The sequence below is a fragment of the Meriones unguiculatus genome, chromosome 11 (genome assembly GCF_030254825.1).
Source record: "Meriones unguiculatus strain TT.TT164.6M chromosome 11, Bangor_MerUng_6.1, whole genome shotgun sequence".
NCBI classification, from domain to species: Eukaryota; Metazoa; Chordata; class Mammalia; order Rodentia; family Muridae; genus Meriones; species Meriones unguiculatus.
This window is the reverse complement of record NC_083359.1, coordinates 86,566,422-86,583,740: the sequence shown is the minus strand read 5'-3', so window position 1 is coordinate 86,583,740 and position 17,319 is coordinate 86,566,422. Positions and strand designations below refer to the sequence as shown.

At 47.1% G+C, this 17,319-nt stretch overlaps 1 protein-coding gene across 4 annotated transcripts in view; it reads left to right on the top strand.

The window, feature by feature from the left end:
* The window catches only part of Mpzl1 (myelin protein zero like 1), a 40,667-nt gene extending 27,603 nt beyond the window's left edge, over window positions 1–13,064 (top strand). For 2 of the 4 annotated variants that reach the window (XM_021658258.2, XM_060364604.1), the window contains exons 3-6: window positions 459–684; window positions 1,663–1,795; window positions 4,595–4,700; window positions 11,604–13,064. In XM_021658258.2, coding sequence (XP_021513933.1) covers window positions 459–684; window positions 1,663–1,795; window positions 4,595–4,700; window positions 11,604–11,705 — 567 coding nt within the window. In that variant the 3' untranslated portion in view covers window positions 11,706–13,064. The remainder of the gene's footprint in view (window positions 1–458; window positions 685–1,662; window positions 1,796–4,594; window positions 4,701–11,603) is intronic. The other 2 variants (XM_021658259.2, XM_021658260.2) reach the window with 2 other exon arrangements.
* Window positions 13,065–17,319: the final 4,255 nt, after the last annotated feature.

Genomic DNA, 17,319 nt, shown 5'->3' with positions numbered 1-17,319 from the left:
AATTCAGGGCAGACAAGGGGAAGCTTGACGAAATCAGATGGGAACTGAAGAGAAAACAGAGAACTTGGGTTATGTGAACTGGTTGACTGTTAGGACATGGGTTGCACGGGAAGGGCAGTGGGAGGAGAAGGAGCACTTCAAGGTTTATGATGAACAATAGATTTCTAAGCCATTTTTGTGATATAATAAAGTGGCAATGACTGGATAATTCATAAGGACCGTAGATTTACTTCTCACAGATGGGCGTCTGGGAGGCCGAAGAGCCGTGGACCCCGCATTTGGCAAGGACTTTGTTGTTGTGTCACCCTGTGGTGGAAGCCAGAAGGACAGGAGAGTAAAGGCCCTTTGCCAAGCCCTCGTGTGCTTTGCATGTCTTTCTGTGGGAGTCTTTTTTAAAAAGAAGCCCTCACAGTACCGCCGCTGAGAGCAGCTCACCTGTTCCTGTTTTCTCATTGCAGTTTTTCCACTACTCGCAAGGACAAGTCTACATTGGAGATTATCCACCATTTAAAGACCGAGTCACCTGGGCCGGGGACCTTGAGAAGAAAGATGCATCAATCAAAATAGAAAATATCCAGGCTGTTCACAATGGCACCTATATCTGTGATGTCAAAAACCCTCCTGACATTGTTGTCCGGCCGGGGCACATTAGGCTCCATGTGGTGGAAATAGGTACTTCCCAAGGTGGCTGATGTGACCTGATGGTCTCTTTTACCATGTTTATCTGGGGAATAAGATTTATGTTTCAGGGTGCATTTGGAAGGAAGTATGGGGGGGGGTTAGTTTTATGCTTTTATGGTGTTAGATATCAAACCCCAGGCCTTACAGATGCTGGCCACATCCTGAGTCTTGCAGGGAAGGCTTTGCCTTCCAGCTGTGCCTCCATCTCTGTGGTGGTTTAGCCCAGCAGAGCTGCTGGTTTGGGAGCTGCTGCTCCATCAGGACAGGAGGTGGCTTCCTTTCCCACACCTGTATCTGGAGCCTGTGGAGCTGATTCGGCATTAAGACCAAGAAAGACCAGATTCACTCTGGTTCGATGAAGTAGGCTGTGGGGAAAGGAGATTGAGACTTTTTTAAAAAGATGTATTTATTTTATTATGTGTATTATGTATATGAGTTCTGCCTGCATGTACAACTGCACGCCAGAAGAGGGCACCAGATCTCGTCATAGATGGTTGGGAGCCACTATGTGGTTGCTGGGAATTGAACTCAGGACTGTTGGAAGAGCAGCCAGTGCTCTTAATTTCTGAGCCATCTCTCCAGCCCTGACTGAGGCTAATTTGATATTGTCTAGGATGATATTTTAGTATGCCTCAAAGCAGTAGAGTAATTTCTTCCCGTGTTTGAGGCTGTGCAGGGGGAGTGCAGGTGCCAGTGGCTCCTCCCAAGGCCACCTTCTGCCGGAGAGTCACCAGATTCGCTCTGACTGTGGAGAGGGTTGGGGGTGTAGCAGTGCCTGGCTCTCTAGGTCGTTTTCAGCTGATAGGCCATGGGTATGGCAGCAGTGGGCCATCATTACATGCTGCTCCGTGGGTTTTGGCTAATAAAAGAGGCTAAATAAAATGATAACTGCTAAAGGGAGACCCTTGCTTACTAAACTAATGAAGTTCCGTTTCTTCTCTCTGGTCCCGTACCCGAACCTCACCCTGTCCTCCCCTCTAGACAATCTGTTGGTGTTCCTGGTCTGGGTGGTGGTGGGCACTGTTACTGCTGTGGTCCTTGGCCTCACTCTGCTCATCAGCCTGGTCCTGGTTGTCCTCTACAGAAGGAAACACGCAAAGCGGGATTATACCGGGTAAGAACTGCTGTCTTTTAGGAAAGGGCCAGACAGAAAAAAATTGGGCTTAAATAAAAATTTACTTTTTATGGGAAAAGCACTGTGGAGAATTATCTGCTGTTTGCTTCCCTGTCGGCCTCGATCAGTCCTGGGTGCTATGTTGTTAGAAAGCAGATGTCAGCCGGGCTTGCTGTCGGGGTAGGAGGCCAGTCTGCTCTGCAGTTTCCTTCTGAGGTTGGGAGAATTGACTTGCTCAGCAGTCATGTGCTGAGCCTCAGCCGCAAACATCGCTCACCCAATTTAAGGGTTTAATCTCGCCAGGCATGGTGGCACACGCCTGCAATTCTAGTTCCTGGGAAATAGTTCAGGGTCATACTTGGCTATATACTGGTAAGATGCTATAGCAGATGAAGATAAAGATGGTTGCCCACCCCAAATGAATGACTGGAGGTTAATCCCTGGATCCAACAGGGTAGGAGGGAACTAACTCCCCACAAGTTCTCCTTTGACCTCCATTAGCACGCCGTGCTACGCATGCGTGCCACCACTCTGAACAAACAAATAAATGTTAAAAAAAATGAAACGAGAAAAGGTTAAAAAAAACACAAAAACCAGTTTCATTGTAATGTGTTGTTATTAATCTTATAAGGGCTTTCCTTTCGCTTGGTTATATAAAATCCCACTGGAGATGCTCTGTCGTAAAAGGCCCTCCTGGTCCAGTGTGATTCAAGGCTTCTCTCTGCTGTAGTTTGCAGCACACTGCAACCCGAGCAGCTTCCTCGCTTTGCTCTCCCTTGGTTATAAGCACCTAAACTGGGAGAATAAGGGTTAATGTCAAGCTGTAAGAGGAAGAAGGAAGGAGCTGATTCACAAGGGACATCTGAGTGTAGGCTGTGCCTGACTGCGAGTCCTTCTCTTTTCCCCACTCCAGCTGGAAAGCTAACCCATATAAGCTAAAGCACCCACACGCTTAGACCGGGGGTGAAGGCTGCATTCAAGGAGGTATATGCATGAGCAGCATCGCACACGTGAACACGCACACACGCTAGCTTGAGCCGGTCTAGAGCGACTGTGGTTAGAGACTGCATGCCCGGGGGGCGGGGCCTCTCGCTGTGGGCTTTGCTGACCCGCAGTTGTTAGGAGTGCTGTGTTTAGACAGGTCTGCGTGTTCTGGTTCAGGTGTTATTTGCTTGGAATGCTTCTGCTGACGATTACCCCTTGCATGAGGAGTGTTTTGTGATTAAATACACTGGGATTGACGGTTTTCAAAATGGGGCTAATCTAAGGCAGTAACGCTGGAGGCGTAGTTCTTGCTCGGGGGTTAATAAAGTGGCAGGAGGATATTCCTTGGGGCCCTGCCTGCATGGCTCCGTGGTTGTTGCTGTTCTTACTGTGGTTCCTCCCACCCCCATTTCTTGCCTTTCTTTCTGGGTGTGCTGGGCCCGAGTCCTGGTTAGCTTCCCTTCTTAAGAAAAGCTGACATAGAAGACACGGTGGCGCTGTCACCAGGCTGGCGCCTCTGCTGCTCCCACCAGACACATGGTAACCCACCACATGGCCCGTTGCTTGTTAGTGCTGTGTGTACGTGCTCAGCCCGTTCCCCCTGTCAACACTAACCAGCCAGCCCTGTGCTAACCCGACAGCTGTTTTGGTGTGTTCACGAATGTGTCATTCGACTCTCCTGAAAACAAAACATAACATCCAGATAAACTTAGGTTCATCTGAGTGTGTGTGTGTGTGTGTGTGTGTGTGTGTGCCCTTCACGTGAAGTATATGTGTGTGATTTCCATACATGAATTTTATGGTTAAAGATTAAGACCTTTGTGATAGGATAACTGAACAGTTTGGCTTAGGGCGCGTGGCCCCATTCAGAGAAGGAGGTTTGCAAAGTGCCCACGATGCTTTGGTCTAAGTAATGACACTTCAAATGTGGTCCTCTCCAGACTCCTCACTTCTTAAGCTGGTACATCAGCACTAATGACACAGCCCTAATAACCTTCCTGGTGTTCATTTGCCCTGATTTATTCACGAGGTAGCACTTGTTTGTTTCATTTTTGCTTTGTTGGTTTTTTGAGGCAGGGTCACTCTATATAGCCCTGGCTGTCCTGGAACTCGCTCTGTAGACCAGGCTGGCCTCACAGAGATCCACCTGCCTCTGCCTTCCGACTGCTGGAACTAAAGGCATGCACCACTGCCTGGCTGAGGTAGCACTTGTCAAAGATGCCTCTGTGTCTCTCACAGAGTTCAGCGCATGTTCCATTACATGTTGGGCTCCACAGTGTCCTGTGGGTCATGATTTCTTGGCTGTTCATGTTTTGAGGTTTTTGTTTTCTGGTTTTATTTGGTGGTAGTGTTGATAGGAAAACAAAGTGTGGGGAACTAAAGATTGGAAGAAGTGAGGGAAGCCACCATGCTGAGTCTGGATGTGGACTGTTCTTTTCGAAAGTCACCCAGAAGGGCCTTTCCTTTGATGATGACTAAAGCACTTGGCCACTAAGCCAGGGGAACTTATTCCTTCAAACATTTATCCTGAGGTGGGGTGGATGGCAGGAGACAAAAACGCACCACACAGACAGAATCACAACGTGCTCTTTCCCCCCTCAGCAACATGCCCGTGGGTTTAGAAGAATGCTACAGTTTCAGGAGTGGAAGATAGTTTCAAACTATCGATTGTCTGAGACCCATTGTTTTGTTTTCTGTTGTTTTTGCTTTTATGTATCCATTGTTTCATTGTGCCGTCACTTGCACATCACTTTTGTTTCCATTTATTATAATTTTTTGTTTTTACATTTGTTCTTCAAATTGTCACTTCATCAGCTGCAGTACTTCAGAGCGTTTGTCACCAGTTAAGCAGGCTCCACGGAAGTATCCCTCCGACACAGAGGGGCTAGTAAAGAGTCCGCCTTCCGCCGGATCTCACCAGGTAACAGCTGATGGCATGGTGCTCTAAGGTTTGGTACGCTGTAATTTCTTGGGTGTAAGGGAGAATACTGCACTGTCATAGAGACGTGCAGACAGAGAGAGGGAGGAAGATGGAGGAATTAAAGGGCGGCGTAAGATCACAGGAAAATGTGTAGAAAGAACTGATCTCAGTGAAGTTCCCCACAAACCACCACTAACACTTACTAAAAATGTGGCTCCTTTGGCCCAAGTGCAAATAGCAAGTGGCCTTGTCAGCTCTAAAACATTCTTCAGTTGCCCAAAGAAATAAAATCTAGTAAACTGTAATGGTAAGAATTCTGTAAGAATTTAACAGGAAAGGGCTGGGGCAGTAGTTTATTAACTTTCCTGAAGGTTCTTGCAACAGGACCTGGGTTCAGTCCGTGGAGCCCACATAAGGAAAGAGGGGAAGCTGGGTGTGGCACTCCACACTTACGGTCACAGTGCTGGACAGGTAGAGACCATGGACCCCTGAGGCTCCCTGGCCAGCTAGCCTAGCCTAATTGGCAAGTCCCAGGTCCTGTTAAAGAGACCCTGTCTGGTCAGCAATGGTGGCCCATGCCTTTGATTCTAGCACTAGGGAGGCAGAAGCAGGTGGATCTCTGTGAGTTCAGGGCTGTCTAGAAAGCCCCTGAGAGAGAGACAGAGAACATATCAAAAAAAAGAAAGTGTGGTTCCCAAGAAACCACATACATGCAAGATAGTCTTTAGCACATGTACACATGCTCATGCATATGTACATACACACACACATACATATGTGCGTACACACACACACACACACACACACACACACACACAGAGAAGTTATCAGGGGAAATTGGTGTTCTTAGTATGAATAATAAAACAAGAAATAGTTCATGACCAGCCATGGCGGTCAGGAATTATGATGCAGAGTACTACAAAATTTATTTTCAGGGAAAAGTTTATATTCTTGGTATTGATAATGAAACAGAAATTTGGTTTTATTTAGGAAAAAACTGAGGGGCTGGAGAGATGGGCCAGCGATTGGGAGCACTTGGCTGCTCTTGCAGAGGACCCTGGTTTAGTTCCCAGAATCCACATGGTGGCTCACGATCATCTCTGACTATGTAGGTCCAGGAAATCCAATGCTCTCTTCTGATGTCCATCGGCACAGACAGTGCAGGCAGAATACTCAAACACATAGAAACAAAAGAATCTTAAGAAATGTTTTTGAGAAGAAATGCATATGTGAATAATTTACAGGCTAGATGAGAAAGGAAGGGTTTTTGTAGGAAGTAGGCTGATTGTAGGAAGTATTGAAGGGAATATCTTTTGGAATTTAGCATGGGACCCAGTGTTCTGCTTCATATTGTGCTTTTACTGTGCTGTTTGAACCATAACTGTAGCTTCTTCAGAGCTTCACAGCTTAGTGCCCATGGGGTCTGTGTGAATAGAAACCATTCTGAGGAATTTGGCCAATTCTGCTTTGCCCTAAAGAGGTAACAGCTAAAAGGACTAGATTTCACAAACAGTAAAGAGATGGAACTATATGTTCCATAAAGAACATGATAGTTTCATCCCATGGGTTTTACATGTGAGGCGACTGAGGTCAGTGAGGAAACTGAGGCATTGTTTTGAATTTCTAAAAGCAAACCCAGTCTCTAGACAACATGTGTTCTCCAGCAGCTTCAGGCCCAGAACCTGATCCTATCTGCTTCCTCCCCCTCCTTTTCTCCATTTCCACAGTGTGCCTTAGTTTACTGATCTGGGTCCTGACCAGGCAGAGCATTGTAGCGAAGTCAGGAGATTAGAAATAGGTTTATGGCTAACAGAGCCATGGGAGAGTTCTGCCTTGCCCTTGCAGTGAAGTGGGCATTGTTCTCCTGCTGAAAACAAACCCCTAGTTTTGAACAGAGAAGACAGTGGCTTTCGGGACATTGACGTCATCCTACTCTCTGAGCTCTCAAAGGGAAGAAACAGTGCAGACCCTCTGATCCCACCAGCGTGCCACAGACAGTGGTACAGGCGGGAAAGTGGAACTGATAAGAGGTGGAAATCAGAGTCCGGACAGAAAAACAGACATTCGAAAGGAAGAGCATGCACAGCCATGAGTGTGTTTGAGCACTTGATAAGCCTGGAGCAGTATCTCCGAGAGTTTGGGCTGAGTTGATTGGTGCATACATGGCAGGAAAATTTTGAGACCAGGGAAAGAACCATCAGAAAAGAACAAGATGCACAGTGCTTGGCGCTCGCCTGGAGTTGTTTGATGTTGGTGCTGGTGCTCGGAGTACTCTGTAGGACTTTGTAGGTGCTTAAAGTGATACGGGAGGAAGGGTGCTCTGTCCCCATTGTTTCAGGGTCTGAGAAGAAGCCTTTAGAGAATTAAACTAGTTCAAAGTCATTTAGCTGTGCCCATCAATCCAGTGCCTGGTGGTGTAAAGTTCATAGTATCTGGTACCAATCAAAAATGATTAGGCATAAGCCAGGTGTGGTAACACAAACTTGTAGTACTAGTACTTGAGAGGCTGAGACACAAGGATTGCCTAAAGATCAAGCTGGGCTACACAGAGACCTTGCCTCAGAGAGGGCTGAGGGAAAGTCGGCATATAAGAAGCAGGTAGCTAAAAGAAATCAGTGGATAGGAACCAACCCAGACTGGGGCTGGAGAGATGGCTCAGCAGTCATAGCGCTTGCTCCATTTGCAAAGAACGTAGGTGTGGTACTTGGGAAGAAAAACTGAGAATGAAAAGGGACTGTAGTAAACTCAGCTGTGCTGATTATATTCAGAACACTCCAATTAAAAGTTGGAGGGGTTAGGGATCTCAATGGCAGAGAGTATACTTTTTAACATTGCACAAAATCCTAGGTTAAGTTTCCAAGATAGGTAGGTAGGTAAATAGATAGATAAATAGATAGATGAAAGATAGATAGGTAGGTAGATAGATGGAGAGAAAGAAAGAAAGGAGTTGGTCAGATTGAATAAAGCATAGTCAGGCCTGGTTTACGGCACACCCCCCATATAATCCTGGCACTTGGGAGGCTGAGTCAGGTAGATCAGAATTCAAGGTTAGACTGGGCTGCATACAAGATAGGATCTCAAAAAGAAGCACATTTACTCAGTTGTTTTCTAAGTCATGTCTGTGCTTTTTAAAAGTTGTAATTAATGAAGTTTCTGCCTCGGCTGTCTGTGGAATTTGTCAATCCATGGACAGCTGACACAGTACTAGGAGGTGAATCCCATGATTTTCAGATTTACTGGGTAGGCTTTTGTTTGGGTTTTGTTTTAATGATTGTTTCCATGCTCCTGCTAACTTACATCAGAGGCTGCTCTGCTAGGGTTCAAAATTTGCTTCAAATAGTCCTCAGTTCCCAGGCTCCTTAGAGCCCTAGTAATTAGTCCAAAGGGATGCCTTTGCTCACCGCATCTGAGTTGATTGGTGCATACATGGCAGGAAAATTTTGAGACCAGGTGTTTTGAGACCAGCCTGACCTTCAGATAATGACTGTGGCACCTACCTCTCAGGGAAGCTGCTCCTGAGAGTGCTGAGAACATATCTGCGTTTGAGGGTGCTGTGTGCTCACTGCTGCCGAGGTATTGTCACTGAAGATACAAATTCAAGTGTGCTCTCTCTACATGGTTTCCTTTTTCAGGTCTGTTAGCAGTTCTGTCTCAGCCTCCTAAGTGCAAGGATTACAGGGAACTATCATTGTGACTAGCTGCCTTTTTTTTTCCAGCCCTTTTCTCTCAGCCTCACATGGCTGCCTTGCTTTAGGCATCATGTAAAAATGGGTAACAGGAAGAAACCCCGGGTTTCCTCGTGTGCATATCTGTTATGAACAAGACGTTGCCAGAAGCCCCCACAGACATTTTTCCTGTAGCCCCTGCATGCCAAGAGTATGTTAGGTCTTTTAGTCACCTGTAATAACTGTGTCTGGCCAAGCTAACGCCATGATTCACCCTAGGGACCTAAATGGTGAAGGCCTTTGCCTCAGGATGAAACAAAAACAATCACCCTCATCCCCCCCCACCCACACACACAGTGAATAGCAGAACCACAGGAGGGCTCCTTCAGCGCAGCATGAGGCAGGATGGGTTGGGTAGGGTGGGGGCAGGAAGGCTCTGGGTAGAGCTTGGAGCACAGTGTCATGGCAGGAAAGATAAGCAACAAACTCTCCTTTATGAAGCTTAATTTTTACAACAACAGGTTTAAGATAATTTGTTTGAGTATCTGAGGAATTTTCCTGATTCCTTTCTGGAAAGAGTCAATATTTGCATGCAAAAAAATAAATATTTGGAGAAGAGTGATTTCAGTGGGACATGTATATATTTGTCACTGGCTATCTAGAGACACAGTGACATTTCAAGACGCACATCTTAAGCAGCTTCCTATCTAATCTCCACAGGGGTCCTAGATTATGTATTATTTATTGCTTCTGTTGTCCCCTGAAGGTGTTGTCAGGATTCACGCAAGCTCTGCTGGCGGAGCGCGTCTCTAGACCTAGATCTTTCTGACTCTAGGGCTAACTTGAAGATTCTTTCCTGATTCATGAGTTCTTCTCGACTCTCTTGATAACCAAAATTGGTTTGTCTACAAGAGTCATTACACACCGTTTACTGGTATGAAATTAGAGGGAGAATTCAGAGCTGATTGCATCTCTCTAGTTGACCGAGTTCAACTAAAAGAATAGGCCACCTCAGGCATTGTGTTTCTTGAAAGGTTTGGCTTTGTTTTTGAAACAGGATCCCCCTGTAGCTCAGGCTGGCCTAGCACTCACACCCACCTGTCTCTGCTTCCCAAGTAAGTGCCTAGATTAAAGGCCTGCGTTCTACACCTGGCTTCTTCAGTTGTTGGGGTGCTAGCCAAACGAAAGTTTCACTTCATTGTTGCAGTAGTTGTTGGGGGAAGAAAAGTCGAAGGTTGGCCGCAGAGCTGTGCGGTAAGGCAGCTAGGCTTCTGTGCATCTGGCTGCTGCTCTTTTCCTCCTGTATTCTTCCTCACCCCTCGTGGCTCTCTTAGAAGTAGGGGATTCGCTTCCAGATCAGTCTTCTTCACTGGATCCCCGTGAAGTCCATTGCAGTCTCGCTGAACGTCAAAATCAAGGTCCTGAGGCATGTTCCACAGAGAGCCCAGTGTACATCACCTTCTGACTAGCCCCAGAACCAAGCTTCCATGAGCTGTTCCAGTGGAGCTGATCCCTGAGCCCAGCCAGGACCCCACAGTCCTCAGCATTATTTATACATCCCTTCATCTGGCCTGGCCCCTCCATAATCTCAAAACTTCTAGGTGAATAAGTAACAAAGACCCTGACTTTAAATGTGTTGTATTCTAAGGGGAATAAAGAACAGATCAGACATTGATAGGCAACTGAAGAAAGCCAGTCCAGCCCCAGGAAGGATTCCTCCTGTTTCATTGCCTCTCCAGACAGGCTCAACATGAAACACAGTATTGTCTCACACGAAATACCTGCTGGGATTTTAACACTTACTGACTGCTGTGGGTAATCCCGTGTTTCTTCTCTTAGTTTCCTACATTGGGTCAGGTACCTGCTGCTGTGCATATCAGCACTCTAAGACGAAGGGCTTACAACAGCCGGTGCTGCACATCAGTCCAGTGGAATCTCTCTTTTTGGTTCAGTTACCTCAGTTTTGCAGAGTGTGCTTGTGTGACTTGATGCTGGCAGTAACAGCTGGTGTCTGTCATGTGCACTGTCTAGCACCGACCAGGTCATTTATGGCTACCATTTTAGTCTTGTAACAAGGCCAGAGGTCCAGTATGTCCAGTGCCACACAGCACCCCCTGTGTTCTGGAGTGTAACTTTACCCGAGTCCAGATGGGTCTAGTGACTGACTGGTTTTCCTACTTGTGATCCACCGTCACGCAGCACTGCAGCTAGGCCTGTCTTCCCTGTGCAGGTTGGAATGCTGAACTCTGCAGGATCTCAACCTACACACCGGAGGGCTCAGGTTGGGCTCCTGGCCACTCCTGGCTTTGGCCACTGCACCTGCTGTTTTATTATAATAGGAAGCTCAAAGACACCGGTAGGCTTCTCAAAGTCCCCTAGACTGGGAGAAGACCTGATTTTGGGGCACACTACATTTCCCTTCTTAAACCAGAGCTGTTTTGTTAATTTTCTTTATAATTTTACAGATTTAAAGGAATTGGAAAAATTGTAAGTGTAAACTGCCATTCTGGCAGTTGAACCATCAGCCTTTGCCCAGCTTTGTCTCCTGAGAGTCAGGCATCTGCCCTGTTCCCAGCAGCCCAGCCTCTCTTGCTCTCCTGGATTGCACTCTACAGCCATCTTGAGCTTCGTCAGTTTTCTTGATGCTAAGGGAATGTCTACTTTAGTCTGTCTAGAGTTTTTCCTATGTTTCTTAGACTGTGAATAAATAAATAAAAGAAAGCTTGGCAGTACAGTTAACTGGTATTGGAACTCAGAGAGGCAGTCTGGTAATGCAGCTCAGTAGTGGAGGGCATTCCCAGCCTGGCCAAGACCAAGAGGATTGGTCCCTAACAGCGGAAAAAGTTGGGGGTCTCACAGAGCAGCAAACCTTTAATCAGTCATGATATGGTCAAGCTGAAAGGACTGTGTTGTATTTAATTGAGGATCTATTTGTATAAAGTGACCAGCACAAATTAATTCTATGGATGGCATCTGTATGTTGTTTTCTAATAGGATGATTCTGAAACTCAAGATCTCAGTGGCCCTTGGGTCGATCAAGGGCCCAGTCTAGTCTTTATGCAAGGCACCAGTTGCAAAGGCTGATTTCTAAACATATCATCCTAAGGAACCTTGACTCTTCAGAAGAGAGGAGTCCTTGCCTGGGAAGCCTAGAGTGTGGCTGTAGTGATTGCCTGTGTTCCTGTGGCTCAGGGACCATCTGTTTTTCCAAACCTCTAATTCAGCTTCTCTTTTCCAGGGCCCGGTCATATACGCACAGTTAGACCACTCTGGCGGACATCACAGTGGCAAGATCAATAAGTCAGAGTCTGTGGTGTATGCGGACATCCGGAAAGACTGAGAGAACCCCCCAAACATACCTTAAGCAATGAAAGAAACGCAAATTGGACTCCTGTGCAGAAGATGCCCGTTACCACGCATGGCCTTGAGGAGTCAGGCAAGGACGAGCACATGTCTACTCAGAGAGAAGGAAAAGTGTACAAAGGATGTGTATATTCTATTTAATCTCCCTGATGCGCGAGGCTGGTGTTGCATGATGAAGAAGTGGTATGAGTCTATGTATGTGTAAATTGTCTTACTGTTGCTGTATATTCTTGCAGAGAAATTTCTAACTGGGAAGTTTCAGAAACATCCCTACCATCCAGTGATAACGGTTGCCTTCCTGGAGACTCCACAGAACCGTTTAGTATTTCCAGCAGACGTGGCCTTTTCATCTAAGGGCTCAACCAGTCTTAGCATTTCGAGATTTCTCGTAGCTAGAGAAAGATGTTCAGTGGAAGCGTGTTTCTCACGGTATCAGAACCATTTATTCCATGCTAGCTTATAGACACTGTCCATTAACTGTGCCACCTGAGGGCAGTTTGGGTCGTTTTTGTTGTTGCTTTTCTAAAATAGGAGGGGATTCTCAGCTTTAGATTGTCCTCATCACCAGCCTTCTGTTACCTAAGCTCTCAGCAGTGAGCTTTTGTCAGCGTGCACACAGCACAGCTGGCTGAGGCGGTGTTCCTGGTTAAAAGGGTACAAATTACAGAGCCCAAGCATGATGTTAACGTCAGAGGAAGCCAGAATTCTCCTTTTTCTTCTTCCTAGCGACTTTTATTCATTTCTATGAATGAACGGCACATTCCAGACACAGGTGCTATCCCGTCTCCTTGCAGTGCTGGGACCATGGATGTATGTGAGACTCTCTGTGGGTTTTGTTCAGACGGCACCTCTTCTTGAGGGCTGTCTACAGCTGACTCCATGACCTCCCTGCCCAGTCAGAGCCCAATCCTCTGTCCCAAACCTGCTTTCTTCCCCAGGTAGAAGCAGTTAGCTGCCTGCATCCTGGGACTCGGTCTGCAGCGTGATTCAGGTGTCCTGCCGCCTGCAGGACAGTGCACAGACCGCATGTCCTAGCGCCACACACCTCCTCCTCTGCAGTACCCGGGCTCTTTTCTGACTACAGATAACAGTGAGGTCACGTCCAGATGGCAGACCTGCCCTTCCCATGTCTTCCGACCGGAAGAGTGAGGCCTAAAACTTACATGCGAATTATGACAGGACACCTAAAAGGGATGGCTTACAGATGAAAATTCTTGTCTGTGTTTCCTCATGGAAATGCATCCGGCTAGGGAGAGATATCAAGTTCATTGTTACTTTCTGATATTTTCTTTTGTATTTCTGTGAATATTTTAATACATCTTTTTCAATTTCTGAATGGTGTTTGCTTGTTTCTAATCGAACAGAAGAAGAGGTACAAAGCCTTTTCATTTGAAGCCCTGCAGCTACTCAAACCCCTACCCTTGAAATGAGCCGCCTGTGTGCCTCCTTCAGGGCTTAAAACAGCACGTAGGCAGAGGTTTGTGTGTGGTCTGTTCCTAGCCTAAGGCTATGTTCAGACGTTCCCTTAGAGAGACCTTGCGCAACATATAAAAGCCACCTCAGGCCAGAGAGATGGTGTGGTGGGCCTGAGGAACTAAGTTAGCCCCCGTCCACATGGTGGAAAGACGGAACTGGGCCCTGAGGGCTGTCCTCTGACCTTCTCTCTTTCTCTCTCTCTCTCTCTCTCTCTCTCTCTCTCTCTCTCACACACACACACACACACACACACACACACACACATCTAAAATGACTTGAAATAAAATAGCCACTCCCTAGCCCACCAGATCCGCTCTGTGTCTGTCAGCTGAGTGTTCACTCTTCTGGTCCCCCAACAAGAACGTGAATAGCAAGACTCTTCTGTCTTGTCCATGGCTCCACCCACTGCAGAAAAGCACCCTGCACTTTACAGCTGCTTATGCATGCCTGCTGGGTGGGTATTTCTGTCCCTTCAGCAAGAGACGCTGAGGACTGTCCTGAACCAGGCAGTGCGCTGAGCACGAGGAATTGAAGAGGATGAAGATAAGCTGGGTGAAGAGATGATGGCTGCAGTGACTCAGCAGTGAGACCTATCGCTAAGACCTGGCACTCGCTGGCTGTTGGCCTTTCTTACTGTCCTGTTGCACACTGACTGGGGCCAGCTGTGCTAACCTTGCTTAGGTTACATAGTTTGCCCAAACACTGTCACCTAGCAATGACTATCCAAGCTGGAAATGTTTAGTCTAAAGGAAAAAAACAAAACCCAAACCACCTCATTTCTTCTCTATTCCGATCAGCTTCCTCAGCTTCCGCACGCCTAGTGGCAGTTTTCTCCCAGTTTTTCTCCAGGAGCTGGGTGTGGGGCTGGGCGGGGGGTGGGGGGAGCGGGAGGCAGGTGACGGAGGCATAGCTGTTCAGGGGTCTTGGTTTCAGGTTGAAGACAGTGTGGTGGAAATAGAAAAAGCTAAAACTACGTGATGACTTAATCTAGCAAAAGCTGTACCACAAATACTGCCACTGACCAAACAAGGGTCGGTGCTTTCGTGTGCGTGCGTGTGTGTGTGTGTGTGTGTGTGTGTGTGTGTGTGTGTGTTGCTGGTTACCAAGGATACGAAGTGCGTCCCTGGCTTCATGGCTTCGGGCTCTCTGGCTGGGAGAGACGGATTCCTTGGGGGTTTTCAGCATCTACATTTCTCTCAAGGGAGAACTTGGTGTTGCTGGCCTTCCTCCTGCTTCAGGGCTTCTCAGGAAACATGTCAACCCTATCCAAAGCCTCTCATGGAGGCCTGGGCCCCACAAGCTGAGCTGGGCTAAGAGGAAGTCTCTGGGATTCATTCTGAAAACAGAGGGATGACCTTGATGGTGGAGGGATTTTGGACTTAATCCTGCCCTGCCCAGGGAAGGTGATCCTCTGGGGCACTGGCAGAAATGGCAGGGGCTAACCCTTCCCTGGTGGTGGCACTTCCTTCCTGTAGAATCAAGACTGTGGTTCTGAACACACTCGAATATTCGGAAAAGAAAAGTAAAGTCAGTCTCCAGGTGTGGCAGTACATACTTATCTTCCTGACACTTGGGAGGTTGAGGCAGGAGGATTGGGAATTGGACTATGTGAAACATGGTCTCAAAAATATAAACAAAACCCCAGACAAACCAGATCAGAACTCTTAAGGGTAGCAGGCACACACACAGTACACATGCCTACGTGCAGGCAAAAACTAATACACATTAAACCTAAAAACTAAAACACAGACAAGGATAATGGCACATGCGTGAAACCCATTACTACTGTGCTAACCTCGAAGGGTTAATTAAAAATATGGATCCATACGTACAGAACAACTTCACCTTATCGTGTTAAGAAAGCACGTGTCGCCGTGTAAGTGCGGAAGGCAGCAGACAGTTTGGTGAAGTTGCCTCAATCCGTTTACCATGTTGGGTCCTTCAGAACAGACCCTTGTCCGGTTTATCACGAAGCCCTCTTACCCCCTGAGCCAGCTCCGTGGCCAAGCACAAACACTTTGAAAAAACCATTCTGAAAGCCAAAGTCTTGGTTTCATCCATTTCCCTCCGTATAGTCAGATTTCTTTTGTGAAACAAGCAGCTTCTTCAAATCAGGATCCAAACGTGGTCCCAGTGAAGAGTTTTGGGGTAGGGAATGAGGGAAGTCTATCTTAAAACCAAAAATGGGATCATGATACTCTTGCAGTTCACCTCTGTTGCCCTTTAGCTTTTTGCCAGGGAAGGTTCCACACCAGTAAGGGAGCAGCCGTCAGTCACCCACACCTACAGACACATGGCATCTTAAGCCGTTTCTAAACTCGAAGACATTTTAGGCTGTTCCCAGTTGTTCTTACTAGTAACTGTGTGGTTATCTGTCCTTATGAACTCTTACAGAGAAAACAAAACAAAACTGCCAAATGTAAATTTTTGGGCAGAGGAATCACAGCTCGGTCGGGGTCAGAAATTTTCAGGCTCTTGGAAATGGGACCTAACATCTGTCAGTGATGGGGGGGACCCCGGGCCCCCCCCCCCCATCCTCACATCCTTCCCGAAGCCTCTGGGAGCTGACAGGAAAGCCTGACTTTGTGGGTTGGAAGAAAAACATTTGGGAGCAGACGGCAGGAGGGAGCCCGGGGATCAACGGGAGAGTGGGCTGTGTTTACCAGGAGGGAAACACAGACCTCTCAGGCTCAAAGGAGTCCCTGGGGACCTGCCGCTTCCAGCTTCCATTTCCTCCTGCAAACAGGATGTGAAACTTCATTGTCCTTTCTTGGCTCTGGCATCCGTTTCTGTGCTGTGGGCTTTGTGGTGTGGCCTTTATAGTGTTCCAGCATTTTAGGGCAGGTTGGTATTTTTTTTTTTAAGTCTCACTAAAATCTGAGGCACAGAGTTGGCTGTATTTATTAATATTCACACTCTTGCTTCTGCTTCTTGCCATCAGAGCTGTGTGGTTGCGGTGGACAGCTCTGCCTTTGAGGGAACCAACCGAAGTCAAACATTGGCACCTGAACCACGGCTCTGCTTGGCTGAGGGGAATAAAGCGAAAGAGGAGCTGGCCTTTGGCTGGAGGCTTCCCTCTAAGGAGACTAAAAGTTGAATATAGACCGTATTCGTGTTTCTTTCTCTGCCTTAGAATAGAACTTTTTTTTTTTTTAAGATCTGTAAATTATATTGTGAGTGTACACACGTGTGCGTGCCCCTCAGTGCACATGTGGAGGTCAGAGGACAGCCTTCCTGAGTCTGTCCATCTCAGTGTTAACCGTGTGGATTCCAGGGATTGAATTCAGGTCTCCCTCGGGTGAGTGAAGAGCCTTCACCCATGAGCTGTGTCATCAGCCCTTGAACTTTTTTCATTATGTTTTTTTCTTTAGCTTTTAAACATGATTACTAGTTATTAATCTGAGACAGGGTTTCTCTGTGTAGCCCTAGCTGGCCTGGAACTCACTCTGTAGGCCAGGCTGACCCAAACTCAGAGATCCACCTGCGTCTGCCTCCTGAGTGCTGGGATTAAAGGCGTGTGCCGCCACCACCCAGCATAACACTTACTAATTTTAAAACTGTGTATGTTGGGGGGTGGTATGTGTACATGCATGAAGACACACACACATAAGTGCTGGTGCCGGAGGACACCTCAGGTGTCCCCTGGAGCTGAGTTACAGTGTTGGTTGTGAGCTTCGAGTGCAAGGGGAGTATGCGTTTTTAACTGCTGAGCCATCTCTACAGCCCCACAAAGTTTTTTTTTTTAACTAGATGAACTGAGTTCTGCCTTCATTCTGCAGACAACCTTTTGGAATGTTCAGTGGGACCCATAAGAATATGGAACATTTTAGAAAACTCTTGACCTCATTCTTGCCGGCCGAGCAGGACCCAGAGGTTTGTTTATGATGTAGCTAGCTGGGTGTCCCTGGTCTCTTCCTTGTAAACCTGGCCTCCAGGACGTTGCCCTGGCAGAGGGAGAATGTTCTGAAAGCTTGCTGGAGGATCCTGGTCCAAGAATGCAGCGCATCCCTTCAATACATGGCTGTTGGCAGCTACCACACACCATACTGCTTCTTCTGCCAGAAACACTGGAGTTTATGACACTGGAGGACCATGATATGTGCCTCTGGCAAGGA